The sequence below is a fragment of the Micropterus salmoides genome, unplaced genomic scaffold, assembly GCF_014851395.1.
Source record: "Micropterus salmoides isolate LMB-PRFRI ecotype aquatic unplaced genomic scaffold, ASM1485139v1 Ms_hic_scaffold_14, whole genome shotgun sequence".
Classification (NCBI taxonomy): domain Eukaryota; kingdom Metazoa; phylum Chordata; class Actinopteri; order Centrarchiformes; family Centrarchidae; genus Micropterus; species Micropterus salmoides.
Window position 1 is genome coordinate 5852515 of NW_024040485.1, and position 18421 is coordinate 5870935.

An 18421-nucleotide genomic window follows, 5' to 3' on the forward strand; every position below is an offset into this window, starting at 1 on the left:
CCTTAATCCTCTTCCGTAGTTATGCACCAAAACACCAAAGCAAATTCCTTGTATGTGAAAACCCACTTGGCAATAAACCTGATTCTGAGAAGGTCTTACTAATTCTTCTGACATGTGTTATTTATTCAAACAGTTTGTCTCTATTTGAAACATTCAAACAGTCTGGTCTGCATTGGGACCCCCTGCCCATCTCGAAGAGCCTCCCTGGCCTGCAAGTTTCCAACAAAAAGGCTGATAGAGATACATTAAGGCCTGATTCACTGGCAGTGAGCAATACATGAAGTACTGTTCCCAGATTTTTTGAAGCTCCTGGAGAAAGGAGAACAATAGTTAACCCATACTTGACACACACTGTTTTTGCACTTTAATAACTTTAATTTATCTATTCACCTATTCACACTGTATCTTCTTCTTCTACTTCTTCTTTTACTACTTCTACTACTGCTACAGCCTATTCTACTACTACTACTATTACTACTGCATCCTATGCTACTATTAGAATTACTACAGCCTTTCCTACTGCTATTACTACAGCAAATACTACAACTTCTACTGCTTCTACTACAGACTACTACAGCTGCTACTACAACAGAAAATACTGCTACAGTTGCTACTACTACAACAGACATTACTATTACTGCTACTACTACAACTTTTACTGCCGTATAGAGACTATACTACTACAGCTGCTACTACAACAGAAAATACTGCTACAGTTGCTACTACTACAACAGACATTACTATTACTGCTACTACTACAACTTTTACTGCCGCTAAGAGACTATACTACTACAGCTGCTACTACAACAGAAAATACTACTACAGCTGCTACTACTACTACAACAGACATTACTATTACTGCTACTACTTCTACTACCTCTACTACAGACTACTACATCTGCTACAACAACAGAATATACTACTACATTTGCTACTACTACAACTTCTACTGCTTCTACTACAGACTACTACATCTGCTACAACAACAGAATATACTACTACAGTTGCTACTACTACAACTTCTACTGCTTCTACTACAGACTACTACATCTGCTACAACAACAGAATATACTACTACAGTTGCTACTACTACAACTGACTTAACTACTACTACAACTACTGCTGCTACTAGGCTACTACTAAATGTACTACAACTGCTGCTACTACTTCAGACTACACTACTATACTACTACTACTACTACTACTACTACTACTATACTACTATACTACTAGTTTAAACAAACCACTTTAAATTAGGCACTTTATATCTTATGGATGGATTTTATTGAATAGCGTTTTATTACTGAGTTTTCTTTGGCAATGGGCTTGTCTGTTTTATGTTATGTGTTTTATGTTTTTTATGTGGTGACATTGCACTTTGAGCTTCTTGCATATTCTTTTCCAATGTGGTTTTATACTGCAAATGGCTAATAAAGTGAATCTGAATCTGAATCTGATACTACTGCCACTACTACAGACTATCACTCCTGCCGCTAGTAATGCTACCACTACAGCCTTTACTACTACTACAAAGTACTCTCAGTCTCACCATTAGCATATCTCCCTATGTGTATATATCTATATACATAGACTATATATATACATATTATATACGAACATTATATATATATATATGTAAATGTGTTATTTGTCATTCATGGTCGTTGTCTGTTGCATTTAAAAAACTCTTTTTCCCATGGTGCACTTCGAGGGGGGCGTCGTCTGCGCTCACGGCTTCACGCTGAATAGCGAGCATGAGCTGAACTGTAAATAACTCCTCAATAATATTCCAGTTTTGCTCCAGTTTTCCAGCCGTGTCAGTCGGACAGCATGGCCTCGGAGGAGGACGACGCTCTGCTGCTTTTAATCTACCAGCACCTGAAGGTGAACGGTTACGAGAAAGCTGCCAAGGTGCTGCAAAAACACGTTTCTCAGGTAAGAAGTTTGGTGTGACTCTGCATCATGCACAGCCTGCTTCAGTGTACAACCGACCTGACTGGGTTGTACCTCGCTGTTTTTCGTTAATTCCAGTCATAGTGATGATTCTATTGCTATTTCTTGAGCGGACATGCGCGTCAGCTTTGTTATATAAGAGAATGAATTAAATATAAATGTGATTTCAGTGTGTTTTCTGCTCCAGTGTGGCAGTCAGTAAGCTGCAGGTCTGCTCTGAGTGTGTGTTAAAGCACATGGCTCCTTGTTCAGGCCTCCTGGAGGAAAAGAACATTATGTTACAGGAGCTGCATGGCCGTAGAAACAGCCCTGCTGCAGGCCTGCTGCTGCACTCTGACACCCCATTCAAAACCTCCATACAGTTTTGTAGTGTTTAGTGTTAAAAGTTGTTCATTTTTCTTTAAATGTCTTGGGGCTGCAATGATTCAGCGATTAGTCAATTGACAGAAAATTAATCTGCACCTATTTTGATAATCAATTAATAGTTTAGGTCACTTTTCAAGCAGCAATGCAAAGTGGTTCCAGGTTTTCAAAGGTGAGATTGTAACTTAGATTATTGTATTCATGGGCTGTTGGTTTGACAAAACAAGATGCCACTTGGGCTTTAGGAAATTGTGATTGCAATTGTTGACTGTTTTCTGATATGTTAGAGACCAAATGATTAATTGATTATTAAAAAACATAATCGCCACAATAACTTGTGATAACAACAATTGTCAGTTGCAGCCGTAAAATTTCCAGTATACATGAGACATGATGCAACCAAACACCCTTAGAGACTGTCAAAAAGGCCACACACTGCTCAATTGAGGCCGTTCTTATTTTTTTTATTTTTGTGTATTCTATAAACTGTGACAAATTTAATTCAAAACTTAATTTATTATAAGAACTGCAGGGACCTCATTGTGTTGTTGCTGCTATAAATAGTTGTATTTTTTAAATAATTCACCCAACATAATGTCACACATTGTGTTTTTTCATGGACTAAGATTACAATTTGCTCATTCTTATGTCTGCTATGGTGAGCTCTGCCCAGTCACAAGTTTCAGGTTTCAGGCTCATGTGCAAAAAATATAACCGTCAAAAGTTGCTGACGGAGTTTTTTTCAGAAGACCGCAACAGAGAAAATAGTCTCAACAACATTCTGAAAATTAAAACATCCCCTCGTTCTCAGAGGCTCCCACCGAGTCCCTGTTCTTTTAATATTTTGAGCATCTTTTATCATCCAAACTTTCATCCCATGTCACATCCCATGGTAATTATGTAGTTATGCTGCTGCATGGATTCATTTCCGGGAGCGTGTGGCATCAAAGTGGAAGCATTCCTGAACGGCAGGGAATTTGCTGTTTGACTTTGAACTTTTTCCCCTGTCTAGCTAAGTGATCATAGTTGGGTTACAGGAATAATATCTGGCCACTTGATTATGTAACGTTCAGGGCATCAGTCAGAAACTTGGAAAATATGGCTTCAAGATGGTGATTGCAGAGAAAGTGTGTAAATGTGTTTGTTTGTTTGTGTTTGAAGGTGGAGACACCAGAGGAGGGATCCAACCTACATGATATCTACACAGGCTGGAGGAAGTAAGTCAGAAATGTCACATGGTGCAGGAAGTCTCTACCTTTCTTTTTAATAAAACATTTTAGATGTAAAAAAAAACAAAGAGGTTTAAATATTAGCATTCTCAAAAGTCAAAAAACTAGCACCCTTCTCTCTAACATAGGGTGACCAGATGAGAATGGATGAAATTCGGAAGGGGGGGGGCTTGTATAAAAAGACATTAAAACACGTGAAAATCAAAACACGTTAGAATTAGGCTAATTATTTTTGTTCACGAAGTCACCTGTCTGTCATTAGGAAAAACACCAACAACTGTGGATATGTAGCTAGCAGTGGGTACATCATGATTTTTTTACTTATTACTTTACTTTTATTTTATTAATTTCATCAGTGCAGTGTCGCATCTGTCTGTGGCACCGCCGTGGCTGCCTGAAGCTGCACTTTCCCTATCCTCGCGACTGTTAACCACAAGAAAACAAAAAGGGGAAAAGAGCACGAGTGTTACTTTGTGGCTATAACAACGCTGTTGACACGAGGTAGGCCTACAACCCCTACTGGAGCAAGAGAACTACACAACGATCAGTAGGCTATTTAATGTTTAATTAGACTATAAGCTTTGCGGTGCTACAGAGACGCCCTGACCTAAAAATTATATTCTCCATATGTGAGGGAACACTCTAGTTTGGTACAGACCGCGACTCATATGTTAATATCTACTATACAGTTGGGTGTAACATTGAGCAAGCATAGGTTTCTCTGAACTGTCTGTATGAACAGGATGTGACTAGTAATCTGTGTGTGTGTGTGTGTGTATGACTGCCTGCCTGGCCTTCTGCCCAGTGCACTGCATTCTGGGATTGGCTTCAAATCCCCGCCACCCTGAAAAGGATTAAATGGGCTGCAGATGAATGATGGGAATGAATGACCTCAGCTCACGTCTCTGATTCCTCACTGTGAATCTCACACCAAAATTATACAAATCGAAGCCATTCATTGGCCGTCGTATTGGCCGGCCCAAATGTAAGAAACACCCTCCTTTTCCAAAAACTAATTTGGATGAGAAACACTTCATTAGACTAGTACTAGTTTCTCTGAGATGCCATCAGTCCCAAGGATGAGACGGCGCTCATCACTGTGGTCAAAAGTCAACTGTAGCTTGTCCAAGTATGTTCTCAAGTCGAACTAATTCTTCCTTCTGCTCATCAGTCACATACACACACATTCCCCTGCCAGAATGATTTTCACCTGCTTCAGACTCCTTGAGTTCCTCGTCACGACGTTCACAGACATCTGTAAGTCCTGGCTGCTTGACAGATGATTTGGTCCCTGGTCAGTTTCTGCAGTAACGACGACTTTTGATTTTTATTTAAGTTTTTTTCCAACTGTGAGCAGCTCCTCCATCTATCTGTCAACAGCACACTCAAAATACGGCCGTGTTCAGTCTAGAGTACACTTATTAGATATTAAAAGCCTGCATAGACTTAGTACGTAGGAGAGATTTCGGACACGCTGATACCATACATGGACCTGAAGAAACGTGCTAGAGCTGCAACGATGAGTTGGTTAATCGCTTAGTTGTCAACTGTTATAGTCATCAGCAGCTGTTTTGATAATCAATAAATCACTTTGAGTCCTTTTTTTTAAAGAAAAAAACATCCAAATCCACTGATTCCGGCTTCTCAGATGAATATTTTCTAGTTTCTTTACTCCTCTATGAAAACAAAGACATTTGAGGACATCATCTTGGGCTTTGGGAAATACTTGATTGACATTTTTCACAATTGATTGAAAAAATAATCAACAGATTAGTTGCAGCCTAGTGCTAACCTAGCAACAATAAGGCAACCATAATACAACACTCCCACTGTAGTGCAACATAGGAACCGGTTCTAGCTCCTGGCTAGGAGAACATCTGCTGCTGCGAATATATAAATGTCTGTTCCTTGAGTAGAGTATTATTTTCATTGTCAATGAATCCATCAGTTATATTCTTTATTAATCAAATTCTGGATGTTTGACAACCTCTATGATCTCTTTCCAGTCTGTCAAAATCAGCCAGAAATAAAATTGTGTGCATGTGTGTGTGTTGCAGGCTGTGCTCTCTAGCTCAGCATGCCGAGCAGGAGACAGAAGACTCTACTACTTTGAAGAAGAATAGCATCAAAGCAGAACCTGCCACCAGCGAAGAAGAAGAGGTCATAGAGCCCAAACTCTCCGACACCACAGTAGAAAACAACGTGGATGCCAAACCTCCACTTGGTTAATGTTTTTGTTGTTTGTTTGTGTGTTTTTCAGGTGTATTTTGTTTTTCCTTTACAGGATGGATGTAGTATCTGTTCATTCACCTGTCTGACTGACGGCTGATTATTCTACGCTATATCTAGTAGTCCTAGTCAGTTGTTTGTTTGGAGTTTATAGTTTGTAGTTGGATAATTTTACTTATTTGAACATGTTTGTGTATTTGAATATGTTTTCATTTTTGTGTTGTTGTTTTTTTAAACATTTTTTTTTTTAACCACAGACACCCAGTCTTACAGGAATTTTGTGCCCCTGTTTCAGAGTCCATGACAGGCGCTGAGACCGCCACTGAGCAGCTGCTGCTGCATCCTGGAGCTGAAACCAAAACAACAGACGCAGACAGTGAGAGCGCTGATGTGTCTGACAGTGAAGAAGAAGAAGATAAAAAAGAGGAGGAAGAAACAAAAACAGAGCAAGAGGTGAGCAGAGAACAACACAGTGAACACATGACAGGGTACAGACAGATATGCTTATACATGGATGCAGTACTCACATGGCAGTGGCTGCACAGAAATGGGAGAAGCAGATGGAAGGTGACCAGTTTGAATCCCTGAACCGTCCTGAAATTGAGAGCGGGGAAAGGAAAGTGAGTGAGTGACGCTGTCCCCTCCCTCAACCACTAAACCCTCTGCTTCCTTTTGTTTTCAGGCTGTTTATTCAAGTTCGAACCAGAGTTTGATAGTACGCCCCTCCCCCTAATCTAGTATGCCTTCACACTTGTTTTTTTATTGTTGTTACGGTCCATATGCTGCTTGCACATGTGTTCTTTTAGTCAACAAAGTGCAGCTGTTGACCGCCGTTGCCAGGAGATGAGATTTGCACCCTTATTGACGTTTGCAGGAACAATGAACGTGTGGCTGTGTCCATGTCTGCAGAACACGCGTCAGTGAAGATCCTTGAACACGTTTGGTGTTTCATCCACGAGGCTTCTTCAGAACTGAGCCACACATTTGGTGTCCGCTTCATCCGACTCTCTTGTCATGTAGGAGAACAGAAGTACACATGCAATCCAAAGAAGATTGCAAAGAAAAATAGCTAACATAATATACAATCTGTAAAAAAAATATCCAGGATCTCAAAGTTTAAACTACAGAAGAGAAGGCGGCTGCAGAATGAAACATGACCACACCATCCAAGACTACAATATAGCAGATCTGATTAATGATAACTGATGAGGGAGGAACCAAAAAGAAGTGGCAAATTAGTATTGAGTATGGCTGCAGCAGCAGGAAACTACCACCCTCTCACACACACACACACACACACACACACACACACACATAGCTGTTGTCCAGTCACTGTAATAATGTGCTGATAGATGGACAGTAGCTCCAGTGTTGTTATTATATGCCTCTGAAATACACACAGACACATTTCTCTTCTGTATCTGTTAGTTTGTATTCGTTTGCTCGTTTGTTATTTCTGTGTGTGTGTGTGTGTGTGTGTGTGTCCAAGTCTTGTCTCTGCTCTTTTCTGTTGGCCCAGTGATGCAGCAGATAATGCTGTTTGGACTGAAACTCTGAGTGTGTGTGTGTGTGTGTGTGTGTGTGTGTGTGTGTGTGTCTGACAGAATGATAATCTCCTGAGACAAATTGTGTGTGTGTGTGTGTGTGTGTGTGTGTGTGTGTGTTTCTCTCAGTGTGTTAATGGCTCTTTTGTGGTTCTGTCTACAAAACCTGATTACTTTGCTTTGTGTCTGTCAGCAGAAGAGTTTGTACAGATTTTTCTCTCTCCGCTAAGGCGAATACAACACCTGCACTGATCTTTTAACATAACAAAGGTGTTTCTACTGAACAGAATTAAAAGCAGAGAGTTTTTGGTTCTTTTGTTCTCCTACCCCCAGCTGGTCAAATTAAATCTGGCCCACATGCAGAGGACAAGATTAATGCAATGCATTCTGCAAATGTATACTTTTTAATGGATACTTTTTGATTAGTAGTTTCACACTGTTCAGCTGGGAATGAATTGGTCCTACTAAATGTTTTGTGAGTTTCCAAACCCTCGGATATCTGCTGTGCCAAAACTATTAAAAATGCATGAATGAGCCACACTGTTGCACTGGGTGACATGTTCCTTCATACCACATACTGTAGTTCATTTAAACTGAATCACACATACACCGTCCTGCTGCAATCAGTAAGTCATTGAAAATAGGCCCCAACAATGTTAGTTAGAGTAACGTTTGATAAAAACTAAAATACCCAGCTGTTGTCAGCCCTTTTTTAAAATGACTGTATTCATTCATGAACACTTTTTAGAGATGTACATCTTCAGTGGGAAACCCCAGACAGGGCAGGGCAGTCAGAAAGTACTGGAAGAATGACTTAAGCCTAGTTCACATTACACGATTTGAAACACGATTTGCTGCTCGGCGACCGTCAGGCTGTGATCGGGGGTAAATCAGTGATTGATCGGCGGCTGCTAGTTGTTATGTGTGAACTACACAAAGACACATCAAAACGGCTCCCCGACACATTTCTGTCACATCGCAGATGTCTTCCAGATATCTGGCATGCCAAATATCTGGAAGAGTTGGCCGAATCGACATCCACATCCAGCCAATGAGAGCAGGCAGCTGCAGAGCAGGCAGCTACTTTTTCACCACAAAACACTTTTTACTCCCCTCCAGCTCTCTGTAACTCAGACAATCCCTGCTACCTGCATGTACTAATCCATTCTTTCACCCAGATTATTTGTGTTTATAATTGCTAGCTTTATAATAACAAACAGCTGTTTCGTGTGTAGGTTCGCCTCATTTCCCGTCTCACACGTGTGTTTTCTTGACAAAACGTGGTTTGGAGACCAGCGTCGGGTTACAGAGTCAGACCGATCAGTCACGTAGTGTGAACGCCACAACGACTTCAAGACTCCCGTCACAAGACGGCAAGTTGTGCAGTGTGACCAGCACGGCCATCAGCCGACGCTGAAAGTCGTGTAGTCTGCACGAGCCTTAATGCATTGTTGGTTTTGGTCTTTTCATGGGATTTGACAATAAGAACAACAGATTATTGTCAGCATTACTCTTTTAAAATCCCATTGCAGGGATCCATAAAAAAGATGCTCAAATATCTTGAATTTATGACACAAGCAGACACCCTGGATTCTCTAACCGATGGGAAAGGACAAAATGTAGTGCTCTATTGTACATATTTTGCAGGCAGCTACCATCGAAGTGTCTGCTGAGGCATCTAACAAGGCAGAAAGTTCCAGCCCCAGCTCCTCAGACTCTGAGGAAGAGGTTGAACCCAACTCCAGCCAGGCCGACCCTGGACAAGCTGCCTGTGATCAGGCCAAGGATCAGGTCACTGACCCTGATCCAGCTGCGGTCTCCAGTTTGGACAGCGAGAGCAGTAAGGAGCAGAAAGAAGACGACGATGAGCCCAAACAGGTTAGTGACCCGAGGCTGAATCCAAAGTACGTGGTTTTGTGAGACCTTTCCTCCAACAAGCGTAAAAAACTTGGAAGTGCAGCCAAGATTTTCATCTCCTTATCAGTTTTGGCAGTGTTTAATTTTCACTTAAGTCTATCTACCTGTCCAAAGAATGGAACCCTTTGATCAGATTATTCTCTGCTCTCAACGCCTGCATTTTCTTTCTCCTACCCTCTTACAGGAGTGAATATCACTCCAACTTCTCTTTGAAGATGTGACAGTTAAATGTGAAATTGTTTTCTAGCAAACACATATTTATCATTCGTAACATCTGAGCCGCCAACAAGCTTGTCTTTAACGTCCCACTCCACCAAACTGCTCTGAAGGCTAAAGAAATGAGCAGAAATGTCAATGACTTTCAACCACAACTCCTAAAAAGACGACTGACAGGAGTGCTCGTTGATTCCTGGCACAGCCGAGCCTCTGTTCCCTCAGCTCAGCCTCTGCACATCTGAAACTTATTTTGCAGAGGACTGTGACTGGCTGAAGTGCATTGTTTGTGCAGTTTACTGTAGGGAACACTGCAAGCAGTTCTTTTCTGCTGAGTAATGAAGTTTTCAAAGAATGTTCTGCCGTGTGAGGGTTTGGGATTAAATGTCACTATACCTGTCCAACCTTTGAAAATGGCAACTAAATTTAAAGCCCTGCACATTTACATTGTTCAAACAGCAATTCATGATGTTACTGACCCTACAGCAGGTCAGTTTAAAGTGCCGCGTATCTTAAAGTCCAATTCTGGTTTATTACAACGTGCGTCTTATTTTCATTGGCCATCCTTTGTATCAGTGCTGATAACACTGTACACACCATGTTAATCACTCCAGTCTGGGAAAGAGAAGTCAGACAGGGCAACACAGCAGACAGGCTGTAAACAAAACCCCAGGTTAGACAAACTTATTTGGGGGGAGAAAACAAAGGTGTACAGTGAACAACACAGCTCACAGACTGACTCTGTGGTTCCATACTTGCTGTAGCTTTGCGCTTGTTTAAACCTGTCTCACCGCCTGACTGATCGTGTTTGCTGCTCCGTCTGACTTCTTGATGTAATTATGATGACATTGTATTCAGCGAAGTCTTGGAAACATGGATTGAAAATGATAGAAATAAAGTGCAGAACTATGAAAGGCCCTAAATCTAAGACACTGAAATTATCATTTAACCTCCACAGTAAAGATTAAAGAGAAGTTTTTGTTTCAGTATCATGCCGTCGTCTCTCTGCTTTGTTTTCCTTCCTCAGGAGACAGAAGCAGCCACGGGCGCCTCTGAGGTCACAGATGAAACCTCTGCATTTGAACAGACGGCTGTCAGTCAAACGGAGGCCACGCCTTCCTCCACACAGGAGGCCTCTGAAGCAGATTCCTCAGAAGATGAGGAAGGCGGCGTTGCAGAGGTGCAATATTGGTTAATTTAAGTTCATGTACTGGTGGCACATAAAGTGGGGAAACCTGCAACTCACTGTAGCTTTTTTGTTTTTGACTGGAAAGGATGTGATCTGTGTCGTGGACACGGGACGTAAGAAAGAAAGAAAATCATCTGAGAGTCTTCATGTCTGGTCTTGGAGAATGTTGTTGACCTGTGTTGATTCCTCTTGCAGAAGCCCAGCCAGGCCGACCCCCCCACATCCGACCTGACAGCTCAGGACACCAATGACCAGCCGGCAGAGAGTGAAGCCCCGCCCCCTGCAGGTATGAACAACCAATAGACATTTGAATACCAGGCTGTTCTTTCCATGTTATGGATGGCATCTTTTCTGTGTGTTTCTCACTGCACTGACAAGAATCACAAACTGTTGTGAAGAAGCTGCTCAGAGGGTCCGGTGTGGCTACTTTTTTTTATTTAGAGGCCCTTCAGTAGATTTCAAAGCTGCTGATGAAAGGCCGTGTGGTTTTCTATCATTTATTTTGAAAATCTAAACAGAAAGGATGCTGGACAGTCAGACGGTATGAGGTATCCAGGTTTGCAACTAACAACTATTCATTTTCACCTTTTGGTGGTAAACATGCAGATAGTTTTAGTTTGGTTTGATCTATCTATTTCTACCTTCATCCTGGTACAATGAAGATCAATTGATTTTCACTCACAATATTTAAATATTTCAATCGCGGCAAATCTTTCCAGAAACTGGGGCCCAATTATTTACAGATAAAGTCACTGTGAAAACTGTTTGTACCCAAGTAAGAGACATTTTGTTATTTTCTTTTTGTAATATAGATGATCAGACCTTAAAAGCTACCCACCAGTCTTGAAATGCGGTTCCAAAAGTGAATCACAACTTAAGTAGTTTCCTGCTCGGCACAGGCTCATGCTGCGTTTCATTTTCCATCTGGAAGATTTTTCAGTTTTATTTAAAAGTACAAGAAATGTTTTACTTTCCTTTTTGTCTGCAGCACTGTGTCTCCAGCTGTGTAAATACAGAACTTTTGGATCATTTTATTTTATTTGAAGAAAAAAAAAAAAAGGGATCAGAAAGGAAACTGAGACCTAAAGATGGAGATTTTACCTGGAGGAACTCAGACTCGGCGCCAAAACCTGTAAAGAGTTTGAAGGATTTCTGCCAAAGCTCAGTGAAACAGCTCTGTTCAGGAGTTTTCCATGTCAGCCACTTGTTTAACTTCTCAAAGGACGTTTCTTCAGCTTGTCAGAGCTTGTTAAGCAAACAGGAGCGATGAGTAGTCTGGTAAATGAGGTGATTGTGTTCCAGATGACTGTAATTCCCAAAGTTTTAGAAATTAATTCATGACTTTGGTGAAGAAACTGAAGTGACATTTTTCTCAGCAGACATTTTGACTTTGACAAACACAGGCGTAACAATAACATTACTAATTGTTGCATTGCTTTGCAATAATTGCTGTAATAGGGCCATCATTAAACTGTTCCATCTGTGCTTTTGTCAAAACGATAAATAAACGAGGGCGCTCTGATGCTGCAAGACTATCAAGACTCAGGTTGGCAGGATTTATTCAGACAGAAATACATCATGTTAAGTACAAGATGGACGGACTTTTTTTGACAACTCACTGAAAACTGGAAACGCTCATCAAACAAAGACACCAGCTGAATCTAAAATATGAAAAGGCTTATCTTGCTCTCGAGTTCATTGCCAGTGCAGCAGGAGAGCTTTGTCGCTGCATGTGTGTAAAAGCTGGGTGAAGTTTTTTATCAACCGTGCTCTGCCGTTATGTAGCGTCTCAATCTTTTCTATTTATACAGAACCTTGTGAGAAACATTTCTAAAAAGAAACATGCAGTACATGTTAATACTTTAATATTTGTTGTAGTTTCCCCAGTATTGTTATTGTACTGTAGTAGTTTGGACCAAGGATTAGTCGTCCGGGCGCCGTCCGTTTGTCATGTTTGGTAAATACTTCTAATAAGATACATTAGATTTGGACCATATAATGGCAACTGTGTTTATAACTTTTTCAGATCCTGACTCTGAAAATCCAAAGGAGGAAGAGGAGGAAAAGGAGGAGGAGATAGCCAAGGTACCCCAAATCATTTTTCACGAGGGACTGTTGGGCTTTACAGTGTTGGTCGGCCTCCCCCTGCCAAGAGCAGGGAGTGAATCATACCATAAGAACAGATACAGTAGTTATTAGTTAGTGTATGTATGTTCACTTTCCTGTCGGTGTGTTCCCTCAGAGGACAGGGGGAGGTGACCTCACATCCCCGCAGAAGCTTGAGGACCAGGGTGGCACTTCTGACCTCCTCATCACTGACACTGGTAACACAGTTAATTTAAAAAAAATCTTGCTTTAATCATACCCAAAACCTAAACATTTTAATGGGTTGAATAAAGTTTGAATCAATTGCACTCTTTCAACCTCATTTTTCAGTTTTCTCAGAAAATGTATGAATATTTATGAATAACCGTAACTCATTTTTTATCGGTGGCTGAAAGTTGGCCGTGATATTGCATTTTTTAACATTTATTTATGGGCCTTTAAATTTGTCTTCTAAATTTCCATTTCCACCAGGAGTAAATATATTTTCTTAGATAAAAAGATTATGGGAATGTTTTATAAACTCAGGAGTTTCAGGAGTTTAAAATCATGTGACTAACGTGATGAGGAGGACCCTGGTGAGGTCAAGAGGGTGTTTTTCTTTACATGAAGAAGTGTGCTTTTAAAAACAGGGAAAGAAAGAACTCTTGAATGTGTTGTTGTGTTCTGTTGCAGAAAAGGTGATGGTGGCGGCTGCAGAGGAGCGAGTCGACCCAGAGGTCTCCATCATCCTCAACATCGAAGACAGCGAAGCAGACGAGCAAGAAACCAGCCAGCCGCTCCCTGAGGAGGCTGCTGAGCCCTGCAAAGATGCCGAAACTCCCAAGAAGAAGAAAAAGAAGAGCAAAAAGGGTGTAGAGACGCCAAGTGCAGATACGCCGAGCACAGACGCATCCACCATAGATTCACCCAGTGATACTCCTCTTACCACCAAGACTGCCAGGAAGAAAAAGAAAGACAAAAAGAGACAGGAGGAAGATCAGCAGAAAGAGGAGGAGGAGGAGGTGGTGAAGCAGGAGGAGGACATGTCTCAGGCCACTTCATCAGAGATGAAGAAGAAGGCTAAGAAAAGGAAACGGGAGAGAGATGAGGTGGAAGAGAAAGATGAGGGAACTCTTGCCACTCCTTCAGAAAAAAAAATTAAAAAGAAAAAGAATAAGGTGAGAGATGTAGAAGAGGCGCAGAGCGAGGCAGTAGGGGAGGAGGAGGAGGAGGAGGAGGAGACGCCGGAGAATCCTGCAGAGAAAACGGAGGCGAAAAAGAAGAAAAAGAGGAAAAAGGTGGTGCGGGCTGATGAACGACCAGCAGGGGGCGACAACGACACAGAAAAGCAGCTGGACGCCACAGGTAGAAAGAGTCAGAAAATATTCTCCTGCTCTTGTCTCTTAAATTTGAAGTTCTCTTGAATACATTGTACATCAAAGATAAATGGCTTTGACTCTTAATCAGTGTTAGTAGTTGCTTGAAATGTTCAGTGTAAGGCAATAACAACGGTCCCACCTGGGTCATGGCGTTGTTACAGCTAAGTTCAGGGATTTGTACATTTTCCCTGTCCCACTTCCTTTTAGACGGAAACTCTTCTCAGCTCTCCTCGGCCCAAAAGAAGAAACGTCTCAGGATCAAACTGAGCAGGAAGAAGAGGTTGAGGGTCCAGAAGCAAGAGGAGAAAATGAGGAGGAAGAAGAAGAAGAGCAGCATGACTACGGGACAGACTGAAAGCGCAGCTGAAAGCAAGAAGCTCGCGGGCAAAAAGAAGTCAGTCGAGTTCATGTTTGTCTTTAAACTTCACAGATTGTACACTGTTATTACTACTCTTCATTTGTTGTGGAGAGTTTCATTTGTTTGTCGTACAAAGGATAATTTCTAGAAATAAAAAAATAAAAATATCTGTATTTTATTTTTATACTATAGGAAATTAACATTTTCCATTCTTCAGACAAAAACGGATCCAAGAGGCAGCAGAGGAAACGCCTGGACCAAAACCAGCCAAAAGACCTCAACCTGATCCTGCCCTGGAGGACGAGATACCAAAGAAGAAGAAGAAAAAGATGAAAATAAACCCTGAACAAGAGGAGAATTCCTCAAAAGAAAACCAGCCGCCAAAGACGAAGAAAAAGAAGAGGCCGGTGAAGGAGGAGGATGAAAGTGGTGCTGAGCTTCCTGAAATCGTCTCGCCTCTACTTTCAGAGGAAGGCGAGAAGAAGAAGAAGAAGAAAAAGAAAAAGAAGAAGGTGAAGGCTGGAAAAGACGAGGAGACAACAGAAAGTTCAACTCCCATCACTGTGAGCCACGATGTATCTGCAAAGAAAAAGAGTAAGAAAACTTCTGATTGTGTAAAAGAATTTTATTTTCATAGGGCTGCTGCTAACAACAAATTTAATTATTGATTAATTGTTTAACAACAACAACTGTTTTGTTCTGACTGATGTTTGCAGAGAAGAACAGATTAGAGCAGAAACTGGAAGAGACGGAAGCTGCTGCTGACGAACACACACCAACAACTACTTCTACGGTAACAAACACAGCTGAAATCTGACTCGTGTTTTGACCAACGTTGTCAGAAACAAGTGTTGAAGTATAAACCTGTAGAGGTGTTGTTCTCGCGCAATAATCAGCTTGACGCATCAATACAATTTGTTTTTACAAACTTTTTCTCCTGATATTTCCAGAAAAAGAAATCTTCCAAAAAGACGATCATCTTAGATTAAACCTCTGGGTAAGTTGCTACTGAACATCTTCACTTCGACATCGAGTCTATGCTACAATAGAGCTGCAGCAATTAATCGATAAGTTGTCAACTATTAAATTAATTATCAACTGTTTTTGATAATCGATAAATTGGTTTTCTGACTTTTTATAGATCAAACAAGTAATCGAGAAAGTAATCGTTAGTTGCAGCCCTATGCTATGTTGGGAACTGTGAGCACAAAACAACACACATTTACATTTTAAATCCATCAAAAGTATTTTTACAAGCACTAATAGACTATTTTCTACTTGGACTGAGATGTGATTCCTGCTTTTATAGACTCTTTAGAGACACTATTCATTCACCATCTCACCTACGATTTTAAAAACCATTTGCTGAGATGGACATTTCTTTTCAGTTTGGCTCAAAGCTTACTGAACCATAAGGGAGTCCTGCTTTTCAGAAGTGGTTTACAATAAAAACAAAAAAACAAATGCATAAAATCACAGTAAAACACAATGAAAACACAATGATTATGACAGCGAACTATTTGTGCTTTAGTAATGACTAATAAGGATTATAACCCCCCCCCCCACAGTGTATTCTGTGATCAGGCATCAGTGGAGCCAAAACAACACGGCAGTCTGCATAATGTGCCTTTACTCCTGAGTTTTCTGTCTGTTCCTGGGAGGAGATACCCTTTCATCTCTGAAAACACTGATGTTCCCTCTCTCATGTCATGTTTCACAATCTTTTGCTCTAAAACTGTGAAAACGATACAACTAACATACACGATTACAACTTTAAAAGACCGTCAGCAGATTGGAGCTGTTAAATCTAAATTCAGCCAGTTGGTTATCTCAAGGGCTGGTTATCATTTAAAACTTTCTTTCTATTGTTCAAGTAATAGAAGCCAACATTTAGTCTTAAATATTTTTGTTTAAAATCAAAGAACAACTGAACTTCATTACAAATAGGTCTAAAATGAACTTCGTTTACTCTGTCAGTTGCTTTGTCTATAAATTGTTTTTTTTAATAGTAGTGAAAAGAAAGAACATTACCATAAGTGAAAGTTTTCAAACATCCCAAAACCTAAAGATATTCAGTTTACAGTGATATAAAACTGAGAAAAGCTGAAACCAGACAATATTTGGATTGATTAATTACTTAAGCAATGAATCATTTTCTTTCAGTACACTTGATTTCAGCTCTGATTATGAATCTGACCAGACATTCGATGCCAACTGTCGGGACTAGTTTGATACTTGGAGCTACATTTTGGTCTAAATCAAATAAGAAGGATAATAATAATAATAGTATGCAAGTTTGATAAGCAGCCCTAGTTATTCCTACTCCTCTGCGTCAGAGAAATATATTAATAATATTTGTATTATAAAAGCCGCAATCTACATCCAACCAGAAGTGAAAGAAATAATGAAGGGGGGCTGTCTCAGTCAGACCCATTTGTCATCTTGGAAATAAAAATATATAACAGTGACTGTCTTACAGCCCGGGGCGTCGTCTTTTGCCACAATCTAAATAACACTACCTTTGCTGGTAGGACAGGTGAGCTTTGCGGCGTTAACTGCTACATAACCTCGGCTAGAAATGAGCTTTACGGGAACTAGCTGTGAGAGAGAAACATTTCGTTCAGGCCATGTTGGAGAAATAAAAGGTTTCTGTTGGTAAAGTGTAAATGAGCTGATATTGACGGTTAAACATTTTTCCGTGTTTATGAGGTTAAAAAAAAAAAGTAGTTTGAGGAAGAAGACGATTTGCTTTTCTTTCAGTCACAAAGCTGTGAAATTCTGTTTTTATTTGGAAATGGTTTTGTTTACAGAGTTCTGTTGTTTACACACTGTTTTTCTTTATAATCCCATGAGCTGTTAACTATGCATCTGATTAAATCTTGTTGCTTGGAGGGAAAATTAACAAATTTCACTACTTGGACTTATTTTATTTTATTTTTTTTGTGCTGTTTCTGAGGACCAACATGGGAAAGATAAAATAAAACTCTGTAACAGCTTTAATTCTGCAGTGTTTCTTGCTATTTCACCATCATACTGTTGCCATGTTCGTGTCAAGTGGGAGTTAATATCATTTAATCAGATGAAACTGGTCATTTTCTGACTTGTTCATGTCTAAGTAGCTGCGATATATCCGACAAAAGTTCCTGAAAATGCTAACAGATATGGACACGTCACGTTTACTGTTTAAAACTCTAAATTTAAAAGACAACAGTTATGTTGTCTATGCATAATATTTTTAACCCCCATACAACCAACATAGCAATCTTGAATTGTCAGATGACGTGAACGCTCACAAGATGGAAACATGGAAATCCATCCCACATGACATGAACACAGAGCACATCCCACAATTCATTTCATCTCACAACAATGAATCTGACTTCACACCAAACTAAAAATCTGCTCATCTTGTCAAGATCGTGTCAAGATTTTAACTTGGCATGAAACAGTATGAAATGTTCCCGCTACAATTTAAACATCAACAACAGCTGCTAGTGTCCTTCCTCAACTGACACACGGGATCCAGGTGGTATGGCAACAGTTCTGAGGCTGACAAGAAGGCTTTTCAGAGAGTCATAAATACAGCCCAGAAGATCACCAACACACATCTGCCTGACCTGGAAGACATCTACAGCTCTGGCTGCCTGCGAAAAGCACTCTCGAAAAGACCCATCTCAAAGCGTCTCGAAAGACCCATCTCACCCCGCCCATCACTTGTTTATCCTTCTGCCCTCAGAAAAAGCGCTACCGGTCCATCAAAGCACACACCACAGGACTAATGAGCAGTTTTTACCCCGAGGCCATCACCAGGCTGAACTCTGCACTGAAAGAACATCCCTTAGCCAATACTTCCACAGTGCAATAACTCCTCTATGCAATACTTGTGCAATAGCTACGCCTGTGCAAAATCCCAAACCATCAGTCCTATTGAGCCAGTGAGTCTGTGGAATACTAGGGGCTCA

General features: G+C 40.6%; 1 protein-coding gene across 1 annotated transcript; it reads left to right on the forward strand.

The window, feature by feature from the left end:
* The first annotated feature begins 1737 nt into the window (after positions 1 to 1737).
* On the forward strand, positions 1738 to 17459 carry LOC119901716 (uncharacterized protein DDB_G0286299-like). Its single transcript, XM_038717323.1, has 15 exons — positions 1738 to 1935; positions 3478 to 3533; positions 5603 to 5769; positions 6070 to 6227; positions 8966 to 9196; positions 10476 to 10628; positions 10833 to 10923; positions 12664 to 12722; positions 12880 to 12961; positions 13416 to 14087; positions 14309 to 14495; positions 14677 to 15053; positions 15176 to 15252; positions 15410 to 15456; positions 16028 to 17459. The coding sequence occupies exons 1-14, from the start codon at positions 1831 to 1833 to the stop codon at positions 15446 to 15448; spliced, it is 2454 nt and encodes an 817-aa protein (XP_038573251.1). The 5' UTR covers positions 1738 to 1830; the 3' UTR covers positions 15449 to 15456; positions 16028 to 17459.
* Positions 17460 to 18421: the final 962 nt, after the last annotated feature.